This window comes from Lepus europaeus, chromosome 11 (assembly GCF_033115175.1).
Source record: "Lepus europaeus isolate LE1 chromosome 11, mLepTim1.pri, whole genome shotgun sequence".
Taxonomy (NCBI): domain Eukaryota; kingdom Metazoa; phylum Chordata; class Mammalia; order Lagomorpha; family Leporidae; genus Lepus; species Lepus europaeus.
Window position 1 is genome coordinate 105,315,311 of NC_084837.1, and position 25,529 is coordinate 105,340,839.

The 25,529-nt window shown below is 46.2% G+C and overlaps 1 protein-coding gene across 1 annotated transcript in view; it reads right to left on the reverse strand.

Annotated features, from left to right (window-relative positions):
- Positions 1 to 25,529, reverse strand: part of IQGAP1 (IQ motif containing GTPase activating protein 1) — a 108,454-nt gene that overhangs the window by 41,590 nt on the left and 41,335 nt on the right. The window contains exons 5-15 of the mRNA XM_062206288.1: positions 23,190 to 23,266; positions 19,022 to 19,089; positions 17,922 to 18,035; positions 17,074 to 17,252; positions 15,303 to 15,387; positions 11,035 to 11,198; positions 10,202 to 10,286; positions 9,316 to 9,479; positions 8,973 to 9,133; positions 7,765 to 7,889; positions 4,222 to 4,385 (exon numbers count right to left, since the gene is read on the reverse strand). Coding sequence (XP_062062272.1) covers positions 4,222 to 4,385; positions 7,765 to 7,889; positions 8,973 to 9,133; positions 9,316 to 9,479; positions 10,202 to 10,286; positions 11,035 to 11,198; positions 15,303 to 15,387; positions 17,074 to 17,252; positions 17,922 to 18,035; positions 19,022 to 19,089; positions 23,190 to 23,266 — 1,386 coding nt within the window. The remainder of the gene's footprint in view (positions 1 to 4,221; positions 4,386 to 7,764; positions 7,890 to 8,972; positions 9,134 to 9,315; positions 9,480 to 10,201; positions 10,287 to 11,034; positions 11,199 to 15,302; positions 15,388 to 17,073; positions 17,253 to 17,921; positions 18,036 to 19,021; positions 19,090 to 23,189; positions 23,267 to 25,529) is intronic.

Consider the following 25,529-nt stretch of genomic DNA (forward strand, 5'->3'; position numbering starts at 1 on the left):
AAAGCCCATGTCAGAAGCTGAATCCTTAAGGACCACACAAAACTATCCTCTAGCAAAATAAAGTGGAGGCCGGCGCCGCGGCTCAATAGGCTAATCCTCTGCCTGCGGCGCCGACACACAGGGTTCTAGTCTCGGTCGGGGCGCCGGATTCTGTCCCGGTTGCCCCTCTTCTAGGCCAGCTCTCTGCTGTGGCCTGGGAGTGCAGTGGAGGATGGCCCAAGTGCTTGGGCCCTGCACCCGCATAGGAGACCAGGAGAAGTGCCTGGCTCCTGGCTTCGGATCAGCTCGATGCGCCGGCTGCAGCAGCCATTGGAGGGTGAACCAACGGCAAAAGGAAGACCTTTCTCTCTGTCTCTCTCTCTCTCACTGTCCACTCTGCCTGTCAAAAAATAATAATAATAATAATAATAATAATAAAGTGGAAATTATACCTAAAAATTTTTTTCAAGACATGCAAAAACAAACCAGAAAGCGCCTCCCACACACACACATAAAAAAGAACAGACAACAGAAATCAACACTGAGGAACCCCAAGCTTGGACTGACAAGGATGTAAATTAGCTCTTTAATTCTGTTCAAAGAACTAAAGGAAACCATGTCTACAGAACTAAAGCAAAATATGAGAACATCAGACCAAGTAGAGAGTATCAGTAAAGAAATGTTATTTCTGGGGTCGGTGCTGTGGCTCAGCAGATTAACGCCCTGGCCTGAAGCACCAGCATCTCATATGAGCACCGGTTCGAGTCCTGGCTGCTCCTCTTCCAATCCAGCTCTCTGCTGTGGCCTGGGATAACAGTACAAGATGGCCCAAGTCCTTGGGACCCTGGGCTGGTGTGGAAGACCTGAAGGAAGCTCCCGGCTCCTGGCTTCGGATCGGCGCAGATCTGGCCGTTGTGGCCATCTGGGGAGTGAACCACTGGATGGAATACCTCTCTCTCTCTCTCTCTGCCTCTCCTCTCTCTGTGTAACTCTGACTTTCGAATAAATAAATAAATAAATAAAAGAAAACTACAGATCAAATTTAAATTAGGATCTTTTGCTTGCTAAATTTGAAACTCAGTGACAATTATTTTTAAAGCCACTCCCAAGATGGTCATTGGAACTGAGAAGTTAAGCAGAGTCCTTTAAAAAAAAAAAAAAAAAAGAGGCAATTCCATCAACACTCAGATGGACCTGGCAGTGTTAAGCAAACTTTCCTTTAACTTCCCCATCCTCTGCTTTTGATGAACACTGAAAAGTTATTCCACACCAAAAGGAAATGCTTCAAACTCTAGTCACATCCTCTAAAAGTTTAACTCCCATGACCCCCACAAAGGGAGCAGACCGCCTGGCAGCATGAGTGACAGCTACATGAACTACATCCTCAAAGTTACTTTCCTTTTAGACACAGACCCCAGTGCAGCTAATTCTCCCCAGCCCACCCCACTGACAGCCAGACGTGAGGCTCCGCTGGGACCATGCTGGCAGGTCCTCTGGCCCACAGAGAGCCATTACAGCCAGGCGCCACCCTAGAGGCTCCGAATGAGCAGAATCGGAATTAAAGCTTAGGAATCTGTATTTTTTAAAATAATGTCTTCTCATCACCAGCCAAGAAAATGAATCAGAGACTGAGACCCCCATTTCCAGCTTCCAACCTAAGTAAGTGAAATCAGCTGATCTCTTTGTCGCGAATCCCTGGCTGTGAAGCTGCTGTGAGTCAACCTTCTGCACAGGATCAAGTGACATTCTGTATGATAATACGCCTCTTAAATGAAAGCCGGTGCTATGAGACACTGCGTCCATATGACTAGGACACAGTAATGTCAACTCCTCTCATGGCAATGGAATCAAAGGAGATCCGTCAACATTACAGCATTATCCACAATTCCCCCGCCCCCAAGCTAAATTCATAGAGCCTGCATGTTGTGTCAGTGCACATAAACCTCCAATATACTAAACCTGGGTCTCTTTTCATCCAGCTGGCTTTCCAGAAATGAACTGACTCTCTAAATTAAGTTTTACTTTTAGCTCTTCTACTTGCTCCAAGAACTTCACTTTAGGAATTTTCTAAGACAAGACAGTTATGGGTCTCCCTATCTATTGTTATTAGTTAGGAAAAACTTCAAAAGGAGATCAATCATAATTTAGTAAAACAGTTATAATTCTGTTTTAATCACAATTAATATATGAGGGTCTGCAACATATAAGATAACTTCCTAGACAGCAACAGCATTAAAAGAGTTATAAATCTCATCAGTTTCCTCAACAAATTAGCTAGGCAGCGAGACAAATGAACTTTTAAAATACAGGTTTGTGTTACAATTACTCTGAAAAACTTTTACAGTAGCATTATTCCTAATAGTCATAAAATGGAAGTCACCCCTACAACTATCAACCGTGGATGGAGACTGTAGTATGGCCATTTAATGAGTTTCATTCAGCAACAGAAAGAAAGAAACTACGGGCGACTGCTACGGCTTGGACAAACCACGCTGGATGAACGAAGCCAGTCACAAAGGACCATGTAGTGCAGGACTTCGTTTATATGAAATATTCAGAATAAATACTTGGACAGCAGCTGGCTGACAGCTGCCTAGGACTGTGGGATTCTGAAGGAAGAGGGAGGAAAAACAAAGGACAGGGTTTCTTTTTTGGGGCGATGAAAGTGTTCTAAAATTGATCATGTTGATGGTTGCAAAATTTTATGAATCATACTAAAAATCATTGACTGATGATACACTTTAAAATGGTGAAGTACATGGTATGTGAATTATATCTCAACAAAACAAAATCTCTCTCTCTGCCTCTCCTCTCTCTGTGTAACTCTGCCTTTCAAATAATAAATCTTTATTTATTATTACTAAATATTTATTATTATTATTAAATCTTTATTTATTATTATCTGAAAGGCAGAGTTACAGGGAGGTAGAGGCAGAGAGAGAGATCTTCCATCTGCTGGTTCCTTCCCCAATGGCTAAAACAGCCAGAGCTGGGCCAATCTGAAGCCAGGAGCCACAAGCTTCTTCTGGGTCTCACTCTGACTTGGGCCATCTTCTACTGCTTTCCTAGGCCATAGCAGAGAGCTGGACTGGAAATGGAGTAGCTGGGACTCGAACCGGCACCCATATGGGATACCAGCACTGCAGGCGGCAGCCTCACTCACTATGCCACAAGGCCAGCCCCCAAAATCTTTATGATATTATCTGGGGTAGGCATTTCACACAATGGTTAAGATGCCTCTAGGGATGTGGGCATCCATAGCACAGTGCCTGGGTTTGAGTCCCAGCTGCGTTCCAATTCTAGCTTCCTGCAAATACGCACCCTGGGAGGCAGTAGCTCAAGTATTCGGTCTCTGACACCCTTGTAGGACTGAATGCCAGGCACCAGACTTCAGCCTAACCCAGCCCCGGCTGCTGTGGGCATTCATCTCTTTCTCTCTCTGCCTTTAAAATAAATAAATTTGTAAAACATTTATGACACTATCTACTGAAGTTTAACAAGTATGTATTTCCTATGATCTATCTTCACTCTTAAATCTAACAAAAGACATGCTACAATATTCATATCTCCAGAAAGTAAGAAATAACCAAACTTCAGCAATGATGGACTACATGACCACACAATGGAATAGTACACAACAATGAGAATGAACAACTCCTGCTACACACAACCACACAGACGAAATCACTGACGTAATGGACACACACAACACACACGGACAGATGCGCACATGGCGCAGGATCCCACTTAAGTACAGTTCAAAGATGGGCAAAAATGAACTGTGAGGTTAGCAATCACAGCAGTGGTTACTACCAAATAGCAGGGGCATACGGATGCAAGAGGCACGAGGGAGGCGTCTGAGGTGTAACACTTCATATAATCCACATACAATTGCACAGGGATATTCACTTTTGAAAAATCATGCAACTGCATACTTATATATAACTGCATTTTTCTGGACCCTGTAATTCAATAAGGAATTTACTTAAAGGGCCAGCTGTACAACAGGGAGGAAGGGAGGGAGGGAGGAAGAAAGAAAAAAAAATCCAAATGTGTAAAACAGCAGGTGCTCCTGGGAGGCAGAGTCCCTGTCTCCCGTGTCTGTGTCTCTCTGTGCCCGGAATCTCAGGGTGCCCAGGCAGCACTGATTAGGTGCACCCAAAGACATATCCCCACCCCCCCAGCTCTGTTGGAGGAGGGGGAGAAGTGCTCTGAACAGAGAAGCATGGCAATGCCACTCACCTGGGCTTTCTCCCTCTTTGCTCTGATCAGCATGTCCTGGTAGTGCTGGGCCACCTCTGCGAGCACCCCCTCCAGTTTTGCAGCAGGAATCTGCAGGGCCTGCAGAGTCTTCTGGGCATCTCCTTCGTCCAGAGCTTCATTAATCAAACCAATGGCTAAAATCCCTAAGTAGAAAGACATACCGTTTTCCTGCTTTGTCCTTCAATTTGAGAGACAGAGAGACCGAGACAGAGACAGAGAGCTCCCATTGGCTGGTTCACTCCTCAAATGCCTACAACAACCAAGGCTGGGCCAAGCCAGAGCAGGGAACCCAACTCTGGTCTCCTTCATGGGTGGTAGGGACCCAACCACATAAACCATCACCTGTGGTCCCCTAGGGTGCACATTAGCAAGAAACTGGGATCAGGAGCCAGAGCCAGGGCTCAAACCTAGTAACTCCAATATGGAATACAGGCATCTTAACTGCTCTGTCAAATGCCTGCCTGAAAAGTTATATTTTTAATTAAGAATTACATAAATATTGATCTTGAAACATGTTACTGAATCCCCCTGAATGTAAACATTACTCAAACTACAATTTGTCATCTATTAAACAGCATTGTTTTTTGCTGTTTATTTCACCCAAACTCCCTTGCATTCCTATTTTCATTGAAAGCTCAAGTCCTTTTGTTTCATTTCTAATTGCTCAAACTTAAAAATGGAGAGGATTTTGATGAAACAAGCATTAGGAGCCTGTGCTGTAGCACAGGTTAAGCTGCCCGCCTATGATGCTGGCATCTGTTTGAGCATTGGTTCAAGTCCTGGCTGCTCTGTTTCCAATCCAGCTCCCTGTTAATGCACTTGGGGAAACACAGGAAGATGCCCCAAGGGCTTGGGCCCCTGCCACCCACATGAGACCTGGATGGAGTACCAGGCCTCAGCCTGGCCCAGCCCCAACCGTTGTCATTTGAGGAGTGAACCAGCAGATGGAAGATCTTTCTCTCCATGTCTCTCCCACTCTCTATGTAACTCTACCTTTCAAAAAAATAAAACCTTAAAGAATTAATAAAAATGAACTTTATAGTATAGATCTCAAATGTGTAAGCAAATAATTTTTGATCTGCAAAAAGTCAAGAGTTCAAGGGATCTTAAAAAGTCACCTAGTTTGGGGCCAGTGCTGTGGTGCAGTGGATTAAAGTCCCAGCCTGCAGGGCCAGCATCCCATATGGGCACCAGTTCGAGTCCCAGTTGCTCCACTTCCAATCCAGCACCCTACTAATGCACCGGGGAAGAGCAGCAAAACATGATCCAAGTCCTTGGGCCCTTGCACTCATGTGGGAGACTCGAAAGAAGCTCCTGGATCCAGATCGGTCCAGCTCTGGCTCCTACAGCCATTTGGGGAGTTAACCAGCAGATGGAAGACTTCTCTTTCTCTCTCTGTAACTCTTTCAAATAAATAAATCTCTTAAAAAAAAAAAAAAGTCACCTAGTTCAACATTTTAATGGAAGGAAAGATGGGGCTTAGGGTCCTCTTCTCCAAGATCACACAACAAACAAGTGGCAGAAGGAAGGCAGAGGCCCAGGGCTCCTGGCCACGTCCAGGCTCTTCCCTCTAAGTTTTGTGAATGTGTCTCACAGGAACGACAACTTAAAATTAGAAGCTTCCCCATCTCAGGTATCTCAGGCAGCTGTGCTACTGTGTAAGGAATCCATTGTTTAGTAAAAAATGTGGCTGCTCTTTGTCCCGGGAGCCTGGGAGGAGCCTCTGAAACCTTTGGATTATCCCCAGGTGATGGGTGTGTCTACTCTTCACAGCCCCTCTGCCGCCACTGTACATGCTACCCAGTGACTCCTGGCTGGCCTCTAGAAAGTTTCAGGATGTGGCCAAGCAGGAAAGATCAGCTCGGTGGTTGTAAAGACCGGGGCCTACAGTCACATGATCCCAGCGTGGCCTCCCCATCTCCGGGTGGGGAGCAGACTGGCAACCACACGCCAATAATTCAATCATGCCAATGTAATGAAGCCAAATGGAAACTCCTGAGTACCCAAAGCTCAGGTGCGCTTCCCTGGTTGGTGACACACCAGCGTGAAAGGAAGCTGACCTCTGAGGGCACAGGAGCTGCCTGCTAGGGACCTTTCCAGACACTGTCCTACAGGCGTCTTGTCTTGCTGGGCCCTTTCTAACAAAACTGCAATCATAAGCTTCGCACTTTCTGAGTTCCATGAGCCATACTAGCATTGAACCAGGGGAGGAGAGGGAACCCCCCACATCTGTAGCCAGCTATTCTGAAGTACAGTGACCTGGGAACCCCAGAGCCTGCAGCTAGGGTCTGAAATAAGAGAAGCCCTCAACCTGTGTAATTTGGCCCAATTCCAAGAAGTACCTGGGACCAGTGTTGTGGTGCAGTGGGTTAAGCCACTGCTTGTGATGCTGGCACCCATATCAGAGAGCTTCTGAGTCAGCTTCCCGCTAATGCGCCTGGGAAAGCAGCGGAGGACAGCCCGTGCCCGTGTGGGAGAACAGGACCCCTCTGGCTGCAGTGGCCATCTGGGGAGTGAACCAGAGGACACCCAGTATCTTTTCCTCCTTCTCTTTCTGTTGCTCTGCCTTTTGAAGACAGACAGAAAGAAATCTAAAAATAATAACCGTACTTTTTTTTTTTTTTTAGAATTTTTTATTTTTTTATTTTTTTGATAGGCAGAGTGGATAGTGAGAGAGAGAGAGAGAAAGGTCTTCCTTTTTGCCGTTGGTTCACCCTCCAATGGCCGCTGCGGCTGGCGCATCGCGCTGATCCGAAGCCAGGAGCCAGGTGCTTCTCCTGGTCTCCTATGCGGGTGCAGGGCCCAAGCACTTGGGCCATCCTCCACTGCCTTCCCGGGCCACAGCAGAGAGCTGGCCTGGAAGAGGGGCAACCGGGATAGAATCTGGCGCCCCAACCAGGACTAGAACCCGGTGTGCCGGCGCCGCAAGGTGGAGGATTAGCCTGTTAAGCCACGGCGCCGGCCATAACCGTACTTTAAAAAAAAAACATATTCAACTCACCGCTAAAAAACAATTCTTATTAAATCCATACCTAATTATTTATTATCTGGTGGTGTCTGATTTTTTTGTAATGTAATTGAGAGCGAGCGAGCACTCCCATTCACTGGTTCACTCCCCAAACGCCCCCAATGCCTAGGGATAGGCTGGGCCAAAACCAGGAGCTGGGAACACAAACCAAGTCTCCCACTGGGTGATACCAAGCCAATTACTTGAGCCATCACTGCTGCCTCCCAGGGTCTGCATTAACAGGATGCTGGAGTCAGGAGCCAGGAATCAAACCCAGGCAACCCAGTGTGGGATGCAGGTGTCCTAACCAACTTCTTAACCACTAAGTCAAACGCCCACTCCAATTGCCTGATATTTTGAAAACAATACCAAATCTTAGCTTTCTGAGTTGTACAGACATTTTTTAATCTCTCACCCAAACGCCTCTCTAGGACCAGTATTTACAGTCAATGCACAGAACCACACCATCTTGAATGGTGACATTACTGGGGAGGGAAGGCAGGAGCATTACTCACTCTCATGTTCCTCCTGTACCACCAGGTTCACATGGTCCACACACGCCTGGATGTCATTCCACGTGATAAATTCATTGTTCTCTGCATGTGCCTGAGCTTTCAGCTTCATCAGCTCATCGAGGTACCTACCCCAGGCCCCAACAAAAAGACAATGAAGGACACCATGAAAAATAAGATCTTCTGGCAGAGACGAATATGGATGCACAGAGACTGCCAGGGCGCCCCAACCCCTTGATGTGTTCCAGTGGCTAGCTCTGAACTGGGGAGGTACCTTAAAGTGTGAAAATGCAAGGAAACCACTAATTCAACAGCCTGCTACATACTTCCTATTCCAAGTAAGACCAACTCAGGGGCAGGGCAACAGCTCAACTAATTCCTCTAAACTCAAGAAAGTAAGGCCATACATGAACTAACAAGCGTAGAAGCAAGTCTTCTGGAAAATACTGACTGAGGCAAAGAGTACCAATTGGGGTTAAAATATTAGGTGAATGGATAATAGGAAACTAGACGTTTTGATGCACAGAGAGACGATGTTCTGGTGATGAGGGAAATCATGGAGCTATAAGCTATCTCCCTAATCCAGGGATCACCTTCGGAACCCACTGTGATGGTCTGAAAAGCAGACGTTATGTGCTTTTTGATACGAGGCGATGTGAAATGCACATCACCACAAATGTTGAGCTGAATCATGAAAAGCCTTCAAATCTAATCTCTGATTTCCAGGAATAAACCAGAAAGTGACCAGAACTACCCACAGATGGGTCATTTTGTTTGACAACTGGCCCATCTCTTTTAACAAGTCAGTGCCATGAAGGGACAATTCTACATTAGAAGATACTTAAGGGACACAACAGACAGGTGCAACACATGGTCCTGTGCTCGGTCCTGATTTGAACAAAGCGGCCCTAAAGGATAGTTTTGGAACAACTGAAGACTGAAAATGGACTAGAACTACCGATGATGGGGAAGCAGTATTCATCTGTGAGGCAGTGCTATTTTGGCTCCAGAACAAAGTTAAGTAAGATTCTTGTATATGTAAGAGCTGAATGCCATGACATCTCTCATGTGCTGCCACCTCCTTTAGCATAAAACGAATCAAAGTAGAATGAATACAGGATGCCCGCTCTAAAGCCGTAAAGAAAACAGTGTTGACACACGAAAGACAGGGCCAGGGCTACACAATGGACTCGTTCACTCTGGGCCCTCACCTCTGGCAGTTCTCTTCCTCGATGTTGGTGAGACCGGTAACAGAACTGCTCAGCTGCTTCCACACGGTGTTCATGTCCCCCGACTCCAGCGCCCTGTTGATGAGGGCCACGGAGGACAGCATCTCCACAGCCACAGCGAGCTCAGGGTGAGTGAGGCTATGCTGCACAGGAAGGGAGACGGGCAGTGAGCAAAGGCATTCTCACACACCAAGGGAGTGGACGTTTAATAAAGAACCAAAGACGACTGTGTCTGGAACACAGGCTACCCAACAACACCACGAAGTGCGGACTGCGTTCACCTGCAGCTCATTCTCTCACAAACAGGTGGGCTCGGTTCGCTTACCTCTGGACTCTGCTGCTGCAGGGTGACCAGTTCCTTCTGATAAAGGTCGGCAGCAAAGGGGTACACCTGGGGCAGCTGGGCTTCGGGGTTCATCAGCTCCAGGACAGTCTTCTCAGCAACCCCCTTCTGGATTGCAGCATTGATGGCGGCCACTGCAGCCAGTCCTGGGGGGAAACAGGAGGTCAGACACGGACATGCAGGCGGCTGAGAGCCCTGGCAGGGAGGAGAGGCCAGCATTCACGGAAGAAGGGCGGGTTCTGTGGGTAAACCACCGGCCAAGGAGTCTGCAGCGGGACCTTCTTTCCCAGAGCAGCAGCTTGTGCGTGAAGGGTGGATCAACCTCAGTAAACCTGTTTTTAAAAGGCAGCCTCCTGGCTGCTGCCCTCACTCACACTTTTCTCTCCACTCCATTCATGGCATTTGCCCCCACAGTTCTCTAACTTCCCCTGCAGCCTGGCAAAGAAAACACCTGCTTCTTAAGCTGCCACTCAAAGCTTCCCACAATCTTTCCAAATTCTTTATTTTTCACAACTCGCCCCAAAACGTCTACAGAAATTGTACTCCAGTCTGTTCCTTAAACGCATCTTCTACCACCTGGGCCTCCGCTCCAGCTTCCTTCTCCCTGCAGCACCGCATTCTTCTCCCTGCTGTCACCAAGGGCCCCTGCCTCCAGGCAGTCCTGCTGGCCAAAGTGAAGCTGCGCTGACTCCAGTCCTGCTTCGCCAACTGGAGGAATCCTACTGCCACCAACAGGGCCCAGAAGTGGACTATGGCTAGTGGGCGGGCTGGGAGGTGACGGAAGCTAGCCTCGGACGCTTCCCTGACATAACACACAATGCCCCCCTCCTGAGTACTTGCAGGGGCGTCCAGCGCAAAGGCCTCTTACGTCTCTGGTACTGCTGCGCAGCGCTGTTTGCGGCATCCACTCCGGACTGCAGCTCCTCCTTCTGCAGGGGATCAGCCTGACCACTCTGAGAAAAGCAAGAACATTTATGCAAGGACCTCTCATGCCCGTGCCGCCAGACCACAGAGTTCTCATATCTCAACAGCAACTGCTGGGGACAGCGCTGGGGACAGGGGCCATAGCGTCAGGCAGCCAAGGTGGCAGCCCTTGAGAAATCAAGGGTTGATGGCTTCCCAGACACCATTGCGTCTTCAAAACACTTTGTGAAAAGCATCAAGATGTTTGGAGAGAAAAATGATTACAAAATCCTTTGTATATTAATGCTCCTTACTCCAACAGACGCTAGGAATCTGTAAAATGTACACTTGCCCTCATTTAGACAAAACGCCAGTCCTTTATGTTTGTTCCCCGCACAACCACAAAGTATAATCGCACACAATCTACCCTTGTGCACAGCAAGTACTTTCCCAGTGCCGGCAGAGGAAACTAACGAGGTGTGGGGTTTTTTTAAAGTGGAAATTCCTGAAGCAAGAATGTAAAAAAGCCTCGGGTTTTCTGTCCCCAGTGGCGTTTAGTTGGGGAGCGGGTGGGAAGGGGTGGTTAGATTGGGGAGGTGGGTTCTGTTTATCTTAAAAGAAGACCCTCGCCTCTAAAAGCAAAGGCACAAAAGACGATATGTATTTTACCTGAGGTCACTGAGGAAGGAGGAAAAAAAAACAACTACAATGTTCAGGAGAAAAGGGCAAACAAAAGGACGACAGTAGGGGACCCAGGTGGAGGCAGCGAGTCTCGCAGGTGGCCCCGCGCGTGCTCACCTGTCTCTTCTGCTGCCTATCGCCCAGGAGCTGCTTGAAGTACCAGTCGCTGTTCTGCTGCTGCAGGCCCCGCAGACCCAGGGCTGGCGACTGCAGAGCCCTGAGCAGGGCCAGCGCGTTCTCCTCCTCCAGAGCCAGGTCGACATTTGCTAGCGCAGAAAATGCTGAGGAGGACAAAGGGTAGCAGCTTAGCAAAACCTCTAAGACGACAGCCCCGCGGGCCTTTGTCTCCCCAGTCCAGCTCCAGATTCGGGACACGTAACCCAGCCTTCCTTCTGAGTCTCAGGAGCAAGGCTATGGGGATGGAGGACACTTCCAAGCACGGAGTCCAGGGACCCCGCCAGGGTGGGCATCAGACTTCATACAGACTCCTGCCCCCCCCCACCCCCCCGCAGCCCAGCTGAACAGCTTCCGGATGTGGGGAGCGGGCGTCAGCACGGGCAGTGAGTCAAAGGCCACCATCCAGACCAAGATGATGCCTAAAGTTTCCTCCAAAATGCCTTTGAGAGGCTGTCCAGATTATGTTTACTGCTAGACAAGAGAAGATGCCAACTTACTACATCCTTGGACAGCTCTGTTTAAAAAAAAAAAAAAAAAAAAAAAGCTTTCTAACTCTCCCACCCCAGAGTTCACACCGCATGGATCTAAGCCCCTCCAGGGCCAGCACGCTGCTCAGTACCAGCCATCGTTCTTCAACCGTCTCCTACACAGCACCACCTGGAACCCAGTCAGTCCCCTGACTCTCGCGGACACACTCTGTCCAGAGTGGCCCCACCTGTGCAGGCTGGAAGGCACAGTCTGTCTCTCTCAAATATTCTCTCCTTCTAGTCATGGAACCTCTTCAATATAACACCTGACACTGAAAACCCAGATGTCCCTTCATCTGAAAATGATAGATATCTTCCCCATAGTGTGATTATAAAGTTGAAATCATATACCTGATTTGTTGATTGTAAAATAATAAACGTTGTTAGGTTGAAAGTCAGAATAAAGTAAATTCTGAGTTCAGAAATGATAGCTACTGCAGAAATCATAATTACTTTATTATTTTCAGGTTCCTTATTTTATAAAAAGAAAATCCAATCCAGGATGATTTTATTACCAAAGAAGAAAAAATAAATAAAACTTAAAAAAAAATCAAAATATCTAGGGCAGCATTTTCTAGTTTTAAACATTTCCATTAGTAAAAAGGAAAATTAATATAAGCTGTGAGGAAGAAAAACAATGCAGCTCAAGGACAATAAAGGCGCAAATTAATGCAAAATAGGAGGTAGGTGCGGGGTGGGGGGGACGAGCACTTGTAGAACTAGTAAATAAAACCGAGGAGACAGAGGCAGAGGCTTAGGAACTGCTTTGGACTTGTCATCTCTCTGCGGGCTCCTCAGACATCGCCTCTCCCAAATGCCTGGGACCTGCCCGCTCCCTGTGCCGGGGGTGGGGTGCAGGGCGGCCTCCTACAGCACAGATGCAGTCACCCCCCCCCCCTTCGGCCACATGCACTGAGGACCTGCTCCGCCCAGCAACTAGGGCAGTGAACAAAACGCTGCTGTCCCCTTCCTCAGGGAGCCTTCCAGGTGGTGGGGACAGAAAACAAAATCAGTGTGGGCAACAACCAGACTGCCCCCGGGTAGGCCCTGCACAGTCTCAGGCTGTGTCTCTAAAAGAACCAGTCAAGTGTGGGTTTCCTGGAAGCAAAAACGTGCTAATTAAATAATGTGCAAACAGGAAAACGAACATTTACTAAGACTTACATTGTAAACATGGATAGAACATTATTCAAATGCTTTCTCCCACTAAAACGTTATCGAACTCTACTTAACAAAAAATAAATAAAACCTTTTTCCATTTTTAACTCTTTGGAGAGTAGCTTTCTTCGGGGGCAGTGTTATTGCCTGTTGCTGGTTCTCATGCCCTCAGCAAAGAATTTTATCAAGAATTACATTTAAAATAAGAAAGCCCCTGTATCTTTCTAGCACACAACTTTCCCTTGCCTCACACTTTCTCACCATTAGGAAAAGACCGCCCCTTTGCGGGGAGTTCCGCCTTATCCTCACCCTCTTCTCCATCCCAAGAATCCCAGTGAAGACTCGTATACGCGGAAAACCTCCCGACACCCCCAGCAGGAACCACCCTCTATTCCTTCCATCCATGACTGCCCCTCACACACGTGGTACCTCGTTCTAGCCAGGATGCTCTGAAATGATTCACTTGCTTAGCTACCTTCCCCACGACACTGAAGGTGTTTGAGGGAGTGGGCATTGCTTCTCTGACGACATGAGAACCACAAGAGAGCACGTTAAGAACACACGCATACGGCTATTTCCTTGTACGTTTATAACTGACTCTCACGGCAAGGTAAAGCTATAAAGGTTATGAAATCCCAAATAATACAACAGAAAAAAAAAAGTCCCTTATTAGAACAGCGTTGGATGTGCTCTGCACAGGGCCCACGCTGGACAACAAAGCACGGGGACGTCGGTGGACGCCTGCAGGCTCAAGGCCGCACGCCGGCCCGGCACAAGGGGTCACCCAGCTTGAACGGAAGCACTGCACTGTTCAAACAGTCGCCGTCCTAAGTGGGCCGGAGGTAACAACACACAGACTCCGGGTCAGGATGTGGAATTCTGCGCCACATGGAGCTGGTGAAATCTTATAACTCTCTCCAGTCGTCAGCCACTGAGAGATCAGGACCTCCAAGTGAATAACAAGAACACTGATTTCCGTTACCATTATCTTGAGCAAAACGATGAAGCCTGGCCTCAGTGGTTCAAATTAAACCTTTTGGTTCTTTGGGTGAGTCTAACCCTATGCCAGGAATTGTGAGGATTTCAAAAGAAATAAACCACTTCTTTAGGAGTTTATAAAGACATTAGAAAAGCAATACACAATTAAGTCCAGAACTGAATGATTTTGCCTGTAAACACTGTAGTACAGCGTAAAGACAAGGCCAGCGTTGTGGACTGAGGTAGGCACCACGGTGAGAACTGGGCTGACCTTGAATGAGGGGTGGTTTGGAACAGGTAAGAGACGAGGCAGGCAGGCCTTTCAGGGGGGACACAGCATGATTAACAGAGCGACCCTACTGAGTACTGGCTGATACTTACCAAACACAGGCGACTCACATACATCATCACCTACCGTCCACCCCCAGCCCTGACGCAGGGGCTCAGTGTCACACAGCTGTTGACAGGACAGGAGCTGCAAGCCCAGGTCTACGCTACTTCAGAGCCAGACTCTTCCTGAGTCATGAAATGCACAGGAAGGCATGGGGGACCGCTGGGAAAGGAATTCCTGGAGAGCTGTGTGCATGACATACTGCACAAAGAACCCCACTGGGCCAAGGACGTGGCAAGCAGTAAAGGAGCCCACGTGGATTTGTTGGCAGAGTGACAGAAAGAAAATGACACATCTGGAAGATTCACTTCTCAGAAGTGTGGTAAGCACGCTCATGTCAGAATTAACATTAAAACCCTCAGTCTGTTTAAATACACAGTTCCAGGCTCCTGCTTACAAATGACAATAGAAGTTGCTTCTGAGTGATAAGTGATTCATTTTTTTTGTGAATTTCTGGAGAGCCTATATTTTTCTTTCAAAAGAAAATAAAAAATATAATGCTACTTTAAAAACAGGAAAATGTGGCCGGCGCCGCGGCTCACTAGGCTAATCCTCCGCCTTGCGGCGCCGGCACACCGGGTTCCTAGTCCCGGTCGGGGCACCGGATTCTGTCCCGGTTGCCCCTCTTCCAGGCCAGCTCTCTGCTGTGGCCAGGGAGTGCAGTGGAGGATGGCCCAAGTGCTTGGGCCCTGCACCCCATGGGAGACCAGGATAAGTACCTGGCTCCTGCCATTGGATCAGCGCGGTGCGCTGGCCGCAGCGCGCCTACCACGGCGGCCATTAGAGGGTGAACCAATGGAAAAGGAAGACCTCTCTCTCTCTCACTGTCCACTCTGCCTGTCAAAAAAAATAAATAAAATAAAAAAAAAAAAACAGGAAAATAAGCTTTTTATTAAAAAAAAAAAAAGTATAACACACAGGGGAAAAAGCTGTAGCCAAACAGACCTGGGGAGAAGCCACTGCAGACGCAGGCTAGGGGGCAGCCCCAGGACACTGAGGACAGAACCAGAGGCACAGAACTCACAAGACAGCAATAGGCAACGGTTCCCAAGCAAGCCCACCAATGTCTGAAGTAAACAAACAGCATCGCAAGCCCAGACCAGGTCAACACGCTCTTCGTGGTGCCCCAGCGCCCACCTCAGGAACACACTTACTGTTGACTTTGTTTATATTGCCTTGAATCTCAGCTTGGGTGAGCAGCTCCTCATAGACGTCTCTTTCTCGCTCAGAGTTTTCTGTCTGAGGATGAGTGAACATTATAGTTAGAGGCTGAGCAGGTTAAGCTGCCACCTATGATGTCAGCGTCCCTGCGGGCGCTGGTGCAAGTCCCAGCTGCTCCTCCTCTGAGCCAGCTCCCTGCCAATGCGCCTGGGAAAGCACCAGCAGATGGCCCAAGTGCTTGGGCCCCTGCACCCACGTGGAGACCAGGAAGAAATTCCCAGCTCCAGCTCTCGTGGCTATGTGGGGAATGAACCAGCAGGTGGAAGACCTCTGTCTCTTTCTCTGCAACTCTGCCTTTCAACTAAAAAATAAATCCTTTAAAAAAATTTTTTTAAAGGCCGGCGCCATGGCTCACTAGGCTAATCCTCCGCCTTGCGGCGCCGGCACACCGGGTTCTAGTCCTGGTCGGGGCACCGATCCTGTCCTGGTTGCCACTCTTCCAGGCCAGCTCTCTGCTGTGGCCAGGGAGTGCAGTGGAGGATGGCCCAAGTGCTTGGGCCCTGCACCCACAAAGGAGACCAGGAGAAGCACCTGGCTCCTGCGTTTGGATCAGCGCGGTGCGCCGGCTGCAGTGTGCTACCGCGGCGGCCATTGGAGGGTGAACCAACGGCAAAAGGAAGACCTTTCTCTCTGTCTCTCTCTCACTGTCCACTCTGCCTGTCAAAAAAATAAATAAATAAAAAATAAAAAATATATATATATTAAAAAAATTTTTTTTAAAGTGTAACTAAATTAGCTCACACCTCTGAGAAGACCACAGAAACCCATTTATGCTTTTCCCCAACCACAAGAGAACTTAAAGCAAGCCCTGGATGAACCCTGCCCTGCTCACTTACAGGGCAGTAGGGCTCAGGGCCCTCACCCTTGCAGAAGACCAGGCAGGAGTGGCACACACCCTACTCAACTTGGAGCCTCCTACTAGCAATGCAGGCCACATCTGCTTGCCTGCAGTCCAATTCAGCACCTGCTTTGGGGGCTGAAAACTCTGCTCCAGGATAAGAGATACAAAGAATATTCTGAGGGCCAGCATTGTGGCACAGCAGGTGAAGCCACCACTTGCAACACTAGTATCCCAAATCAGAACAGTTTCAGTCCCTGCTGCTCAGTCAGATCCAGCTTCCTGCCAATGCATCTGAGAAGGCAGCAGGAGGGTCTCCCAAACGGGTGGAAAGGGCCCAAGTACTTGAGCCATCTTCTGTCGCCTTCCCAGGAACATTAGCAGGGAGCTGGATCAGAAGCAGAGCAGCCTGGACTCGAACCAGCCCTCTGAGATGGACCGGCATCGAGGCAAGTGCAGCTTAACTTTCTGCAACACAACACCAGCCCTGGTCCGCAATTGTTAATGGTCACGTTCCAGAAGTTTATTTGCACAAAATCCAAGATGTAGAGGTCAAAATGGAGTCTAACAACTATACGCCATGTAATTCCATGTAATTCTATGTATGTGGGGTATTCCTAAAAAGGCAAACTACAACAGCAACCTACCTGGTCAGTAGTTGCCTGGGGTCAGGGGTGGAGTGTATATAGGTGACATTTTGGAATGGTGGTTAAATGACCATGCATATTTGTCAAAACTCACCAAATAGTAAAGTGGGTACTTTTGCCATAAATTCTCCCTCAATAAAACTGGCTTTTTACATGGGAATCACATTAAATAATGAAAGCATCTGAATCAGATAGAAAGAACAGATTTTCCGCTTTTACCCTGTTTTTAGCATTTGTCATTTTGTCCTGCTTGGCCTGGTAGAGTATATCCTGGTAAGTGGAAGCCAAGGGCTCTTCAAGGTTTACAAGCATGGCATTGGGGTTTTTCAAAGCTGCAAACGTGTCAGCTGGAACTCTACGGTCAATAGCTTCATTAATGGCAATAACAGCAGCATGTACTAAAAAAAAAAAAAGAAAACGTATCAGAGCATAGCACACAGACCATGTAAAGGACACACTACACGCAAATGTGACGCTGCACTGCAACCCTCATTCCAGAGACTGGGGTTGGAGGAATGGCTCCGGGGGTCCTAATGAGCCGAGTCTCTCCTTGTGATGCTCAAGGCTGCAGCTTTGCCTGCGACCCATGCTGGGGACACGGCGTTTGGGACCTCACAGGGAAAGGTCTACCAGAGAGCTCTGCAAGGAGCACTCCCTATGGAGATGTTCTCCTGCAGTTACCAAATACCACAAAAACACTCAAAACGGCACTGAAATGTAGGTCTTACTTTCCAAATGCTTTCATTTTAACCCATTATGTCCCACCATCCTATATATAAGACACCTATGAAGACTTAAATTAGGCAATAAATATACCACTTACAGCAGCTTTGAAATAAATAGCATGCTCTTGAAATTCTTGCAGAATTGAAAACTTGGAACTTAAGGGGTTAATAAAAATCACTTGTTTCCAAATAATAATAACATAGAAGATAATAGCATTTAAAACGGTACCTATGTGCTTAAACTTGCCAGCAAAGCTCATAAATGTTCAAGATCACCACTAAGGCATTTATTTTTGGGAATGGTAGCAACAACCCCAGCTGAACCCACAGATGTCGTCTTACATGCCGCTTCATCCACTGAGAGCTCATTGGCCAGGATGCCCCCAATCTTGCTGAAGGCAGGCATCTGGATCCCGTACTTCTCCAGCTCAATCTTCATGTTGTTGATTTCTTCTTCTACAGAAGAGAATTAAGACCCAGCCAAGCAAGTTAAACACCATTCCGTAACTCAGAAAAGGAAAAAGATTCCTCAACTACACAACAGGATGAAATGGCATCGACGCCTAGGGTTGCCACAAGGACTTACGAGAGACTAAGTGGGATGAACCTGATATATCAAGTGCACTCAACAGACATTAACTATTATTGCTGCTGTTACTACCAAGGGCATCGAAAACAACTCTAAAGTGAGAAGGCCCTACAGGAAACAGTTTTCCAAAACTGCTCCTTATGGCATTTCCTGCCATGAACTTATGCAACACAGCAGCTTTAGAGGGAGCTCAACAACAAGTGAATCACAAACTGGTCGGTTATCTCAGTCTGTACAATCCAGATCGCTCGCTGCTACTCAACAATTTGGATTCTGAGGCAGAACGCCAAATGATAAAGAAAATGGCATGTAAGCTTTGGCCCTTGCCCCAGGCCTGGTGAACAACTTCCCTGGAAGGAAAGACGCCACAGATAAAAGCTTTGCTACCAATTTTTTACCTTCAGACCTACAAAGTAATCACCAGTTTGAAAAATCTCGTCTATCTCACCCCTAACCAACACTATACCACCTGACTATGCAAATGCACACAGAAACACCCACCCAAAGAAGTTTAAATACTAAATTGCTGGATTATCATCCTCACATCACCTTACTCCCCACTCTCCCCCTTGCTTTGCCCACAACAGGTGCCTGCCACAGGGAAAAGAGAAAGATATTATTTCCAATTTACCTAAAAGAAAACAGATTCACTAATCGCGCCCGCATTGTCAGAGAACAGAACCCGAAATTCCAAGTTCAATGTCTTTTCCACTACACCAGAAACAAGTTATCTCTTTCATCTTTGTTGCTAGAGTATTTTCTTAAGCCCTAGTATTTCAACTGGTACAATTGACCCTCCAGGCTATTTCCACGTAAATCAAACATTTCTCCTGCCACTTGAGTAACCCCTTACCTGTGAAGTCAACCTTTCCATATAGGTCTTGAATCTGAGGGGCCAGGCCGAGCTTGAACAGGTATAAGCTGGAAGACACAGACAGGGAGGTGAGCTGCCCCGCTCCACCCAGGTGCTGCCTTTATGGTCAGACAGCAAGCCTTACAGAACTGAATCACTGATGGACAACTTTAACCCAAATAACTTAAGGTTTTACAAATGAAACAAGCAAGCAAGCAAACAAAAACCTAATAGATTCAAAACTCCACGAAGGCAGGGACAAGAAAGGTCTCGCCCACCAATGTCTCCCCAAAGCCTAGTACATACGAAACTGTTTTCATGGAGATGAATAAGAAAGTGTCTGAGCCGCAAGCAGGCTGAGTGGCTTCTAAGGCCTTGGCAGATCAGAGTTGATAGATGAGAAGAGAACTTCAGCAGGGCACTTGACATAGCACGAGCAAGACACTGACAGCTTAGTAATGAGGGAAAAAATTTTTAAAAAGAAACAAATTGGGGCTGGCACTGTGGTGTGTGTAAAGCCACCACCTGCAGTGCCGGCATCTATCCATATGGGTGCCAGTTCAAATCCTAGCTGCTCCACTTCCAATCCAGCTCTCTGCTGTGGCCTGGGAAAGCAGTGGAAGATGGCCCAAGTCCTTGGGCCCCTGCACCCAAGTGGGAGACCCGGAAGAAACTCCTGGCTCCTGGCTTTGGCCTGGCCCAGCTCCAGCCATTGCAGCCATTTGGGGAATAAATCAGTGGATGGAAGACCTCTCTCTCTCTCTCTCTGGCTCTGCCTCTCTAACTCTGCCTTTCAAATAAATAAATGAATCTTAATAAATAAAGAAACAAATCATAGAAGCTTAATAGAGTGGTCTACAGGTTTTGCAAATAATCTATACACCTCAGTATCATCTAAATACAAACACGTATCATGTACATTACATTCATAGAACTGGTCAGAATTTAAACTGTATATATAAACTGTATATAATAAACTCAAATGTACAATCTAAAACAAAACAAAAAAAGCACATCAAGGGTGCTTAAAACACATGAGAATTTGTACATCCGCACAGCTAATGGTTTTCTCAGAGAAGCACAAGTATGCATTGCATGTGTGCAAATCAGTGCTTTTTTTAGTGTACAACCCTCAGTATGGAACTGTTAACGGTTCCCCCTCAGAAAATTTTAATTTATTCAAAAGTTTTCCAACACAAAGTAATAACTTTCTATACATACAACATGTCTCCTTATATATTTTTCCTACTACTATGCTCCATCCACCTGCATTCTAATTTACTAAGAATGCTTTTCTTCAGGAATTTTCCTGTTTAATTTCCATTTTAAAATAGGAAAGTGGTTGTCAAACTTGAAGAAAGTTCAGGAACAAGATTTCACAGCCCCAAGAAGAGTGAGTTAATGTTTAATGTCTCTCAGTGGTAATTAAAGGTGCTACAATGATATCGCTGGCTTCTATAAAAAGTAGAGAGGGTAAGATGTGGGCATGATCCTCCCTTCATCTCTTTTTAATTATTAGGCAGTTATTAGGAATATTTCAAGGCAATACTGGAGCTATGAATAGAATCATAATGGCCACTTAGATCCTCTTACACAGAATCAAAAGTACTTACCCTCAAGTCTGGAATTTAACAAGTCCTAACCATAAATACCACTTTCCAGTCTTCGCTCCTGTCTCCCATGCCTGCTCTTGTAAGTAGACTGTTAGTGCCTACAACGAGTCAGCCTGAAATCTAACATATTTTTATTCTCTTTTTTCCTATTTAAACTGTATATTGTAACAACGGGGAGAAGGAAGCTGTGTTAATCTATTTGGATTACAATTGTCTTGCTGTGTGAGTGTAACCTGGAAGTAAGTCCCTATGCAAATCTCAAAGTGATTAATGAAGACTCTGAAGCCTGGCAGTTGATTGAGGAAACAGACTCTAGCACAGGGCCACAGTCCCTTATCCGAATTCTTTGGGCCAGGTCAACAGAGCATTCACAAAACACACTGGTAAGCTCTGTGGCAGCATCCGTACTCAATACTTTTCTGCAGAAACACACAAATAATCATATAAGTAAATAAAGAATCTAAATAAACTCAATTAATTCTGACCAGTTCTGTCAACAAATGGATTTACATGCAACTTAAACTCAATTTCAGAGATTTTTAGGCTTTTCTTGAATTTAGGATAAGAGGTTATAGAAATCAGTTCTTAGAGTAACAAAACATAGGAAGTACACAAATTCTTTCAGAATAATGGAGAGCCAGGATCTTATCTGAGAGCAGAATGTTATCTACATAAGCAACTTGGTCTGACTGAAGTACAGCCACTGCAGCTGGAACAACGCCAGTTAGGACAGTAGGAAAGAGAGGGAAAAGCAGCGAGGGAAAGCGCAGGGAGCTGAAGCTTCCCTCACTGCTGATGCCAGCGAGGAACCGGTCTTGAACACAGCTTTGTCTACGGCTGAGAACAGGCTCTGAGCTGCTATAAACATTTCCCACATAACACCAAACGGTGCCAACTCGCCCTTCAGGGGAGACACCGTGAAAGAACCATGAATCTCCAACTAGAACACACAGCTCTGTGCATACACAAACTGCATATTCAGGAGGGATGGAAAACAACAGGGGACTTCCTCCCTTGTGGTTCTGAGCTGTCATTAGAAAGGCACAGTTAATTCTTCATCTCTATTTTAAAGACAACTTGAGGAGCTGGGGCACAGGTTACACTGCAGAGTAGCAGCTACAGCATTAGCAGAGAGAAAAATGCCCTTGGCACCCGGAGAGTTCAGATACCAGCTGTGAGTGAAGGCTTCGCACGGTTATCAACACACAAACCTCACATAACACCAAGCCAATCACAACACTCGGAATTAACCCGCTTTGGGCTCAGACACATGCATCTGAAGTTGCTACATGCATTCTTTGTGTATTTCACACTGATTCTAGTAAAACCAAGGATCTAGCACATGTTTAATCAAAAAATTGGAGATAACAGGCTTCTTATAAATACATATGTGTGCAATTATCATTTATTAAGCATATGTACAGGATGCTATATGAAAAGAACAGCCCAAAGAAATCTCATATTCATGTCCTACTTACTTCTACCATCTCCTCTATGACCATCAGGTAAATCTGTTGAAATACGATGCACTATTCTATTCCTCCAGTACACTACTACAGTATAATCCTATGCTACTTCCTGCAGTGTACTATACTCCTACAGTATATTCCCATAGTACACTCCTGTCCTCTACTCCTATGCTACACTATGATGGTGTACTACAAGCTTCTCCTCCTAGCTACCCCATGTCACCTCTTCAGACAGATCACCTTTTCTTCCCAAGTTAGTAACTTGTTGATTCTAAGAGCTGGGGATCCAAAATTAAGTCACTTTCCAAATTTTCTATGAAATTAAGAAAAAAAAAATGTTCTTTAGTTCTGACTACCATATTTGTGTTGGTATAAAAATTGTTTAATGAGTGAATAAGCAGCTTAATAATGGTGAAGATTAAATAAGCGAGACTGCCCCCACGGGAAACGCATCATTCACAAACACTCGATCAATAATGAAACATTACACCATGTTTTTAGAACAAAATTATCCACTATTGTGGGAATAAATATATCCTTGTTTCCCTCTTCCCTAGAAAAACACAGCTGTTTCTCAATGTTTTGTTAGGATAATAGCATTCTACCCTTTTGAAAATCCAAGTTAATGGAAAACCATTTTCATTCTTATACCATGAGCAAAAAGCTACATCATTGCAATGCTATTTCTTTTTTTTTTTTTTTTTTTTTTTTTTTGACAGGCAGAGTGGACAGTGAGAGAGAGACAGAGAGAAAGGTCTTCCTTTGCCGTTGGTTCACCCTCCAATGGCCGCCGCGGTTGGCGCGCTGCGGCCGGCGCACCGCGCTGATCCGATGGCAGGAGCCAGGTGCTTCTCCTGGTCTCCCATGGGGTGCAGGGCCCAAGGACTTGGGCCATCCTCCACTGCACTCCCTGGCCACAGCAGAGAGCTGGCCTGGAAGAGGGGCAACCGGGACAGGACCAGTGCCCCGACCGGGACTAGAACCCGGTGTGCCGGCGCTGCAAGGCGGAGGATTAGCCTAGTGAGCCGCAGCGCTGGCCGCAATGCTATTTCTAAACTGCCTATTTTACCATGAAAATCTCATTACCTGAGTGCGTGGATACAGTAGATACATCTCGGCATGTTCTTTCGATCATAGATATCTGTAGTTTCCGGGTAAAAGATCTAGGGAGAAAAGAAGCAGTAAGGTATCCATCTACTGGATTCATCTAATCATTCACCAATAATACAAATAAATCAAGGGAGGGTTAGAAAACACGTCAGCGTTCAGCAAGTGACCTCCTTAGGGTGGACAGGTATTTCATCTTAAGTACTGCAAGGAATAAGATGCTACAACACAGAATGAAGAACACTACTTGGAAATATCCTACTTGGTCAACCCACTGAATCTCCATTAGGTAGGTGAAAGTGATATGACTTATGACACACCCAGACGCAGGCAAATGAAATCCAAGTGCCAGTCCAATTCAAATCACTGGCAAGTACATAAGGCTTTAAAGAACCATAACCTTCCTACACGCTATGCCTAAACTGAGAATAACAATAAACTCTACACTTGATATTGGCCAAAGGCTGAGAAGCGATACAATAAACTCTAAGATACAATAAACTCTAAGTGCCTTAGTTTGTGCAAACTGTTACAATGGAAAAACTATAAAATATTCAAATGTGCTCTAGAGCTTAGAGGAAGTGGGAAGAAGTCGTTAGAATAGAGGATGTACAGGGAATGTGGAAGATGGGTACTCTTCCCAGGTGGTACTGACAGTTACATGCGTTTAACTAAGGTTACTCCAACAAACCATACGCCACCTGAAGGCAAGGAATAGGTCTGTATGTTGCTCACTGTATTATCTTCAGGGTCAAGCTAGGTCCATGAAAGCAGCTTCATATTTGATGAATGAGGTAGGACATAAATAGAGTAGGTGTAGACTCAGAACAGCCTTGAATTTCAAGACCTATTCTCACAGTAATGTGACATCATTCAACTCAGTCTCTAACTTAGGGAAATAAGGGGTAACAGTGGCTCGGAGAAACCAAAGACTGAATAAGGAGGTGATCAAAAGAATGTATGTGAGCAATAAAGGCCAGACTAAGAATAGGCCAAAATCCTACACTACAGAACAAGTGAATCGGGATAGCAACAGACAAAAGAAATACCGAGAACAAAACAGGATGGGGTGGGTGTTGGGGTGTAGCAGGTTCAGCTGCCACCTGGGATGCCTGGATCCCAAATCAGAGTGCCAGTTCAAGTCCTCACTGCTCTGCTTCCAATCCAGTTTCCTACTAATGCACCTGGGAAGGCAGCAGATGATGGCCCAAGTACTTGGGTTCCTACCACCTATGTGGGAGACCATGATGGAGTTCCTGGCTCCTGGCTTCAGCTTGGCCCAGCACTGGTTGTTGCAGGCATTTTGGGGAGTGAACCAGTGAATAAAAGATATCTCTCTCTCTCCCCCGCCCCCTTTCAAATCAATCAATACATAAAATCTTTTTTTTTTTTTTTAAAGGAGTAGGACCATCATTACAGCTAAGCCACCAGTTCTGACACTGGTGTCCCATGCTGGAGCACCAGTTTTGAGTCCCAGCAGCTTCATTTCTGATCCAATTTCTTGTTAATGTCCCTGGGAAAGCAGCAGATGATGGCCCAAATACCTGGGCCCCAGCCACCCATGTGGGAGACCTGGATGAAGTTCTTGGCTTCTGGCTTTAGCCTGGCCCAGCCCACACTAACGGTCATTTGGGGAGTGAAGCAGAGGAAAGAAGGTATCTCTCATTCTCTCCGTTGCTCTGCCTTTCAAATAAGTAAATAAATCTTTTTTTTAAAAAAGCAGTATCTTAGTTTTGCAGCTAAGGATAAAAACAGAGCTTGTGTCTGGAGACACAACACAGAATATATTAGCTAATGAAGAGACAAACTGGAGAGGCAGGCTGGGAGGCTGTTTTAACAGTGGGTGGCTAACAAATGAGAAGCCTTCAGGAACAACAGGATTTAGGAGTCCAAAGTACCTACAAGGTTTTGAGACCGGAAGACTGTGAAAATGACAATATAGTACTCTATTACAGAGGACAGGAAGTTCACTTGGGGAAAAGACTGGTTTGGTTTGAGACATGAAAAAATTCTAGGTGATAGGAAGCTATCCAAGGGGAAATGCCCAATAGCCTACTGAAGCTCCTGTGTTTGTCTTATAGCAAAGACTTGCAGAATAACTGAGACCACGAGAATGGGACAAAGTAGCTAAAACAAGGATTGCAAGGAAGGTAAACTAAAAAGTACAGAAAACTGCTAGTTAGGCAGATCACCAAAAAAAATTTTTAAATCGAAATAAAATATTTCAAGGAGAGGGTGGCTGGCAGTACCACTTATAGCAAGGTATCACAGAGAATAAGAATCAAAAACTTATTGCATTACTTTTCCTACAACTAGCCT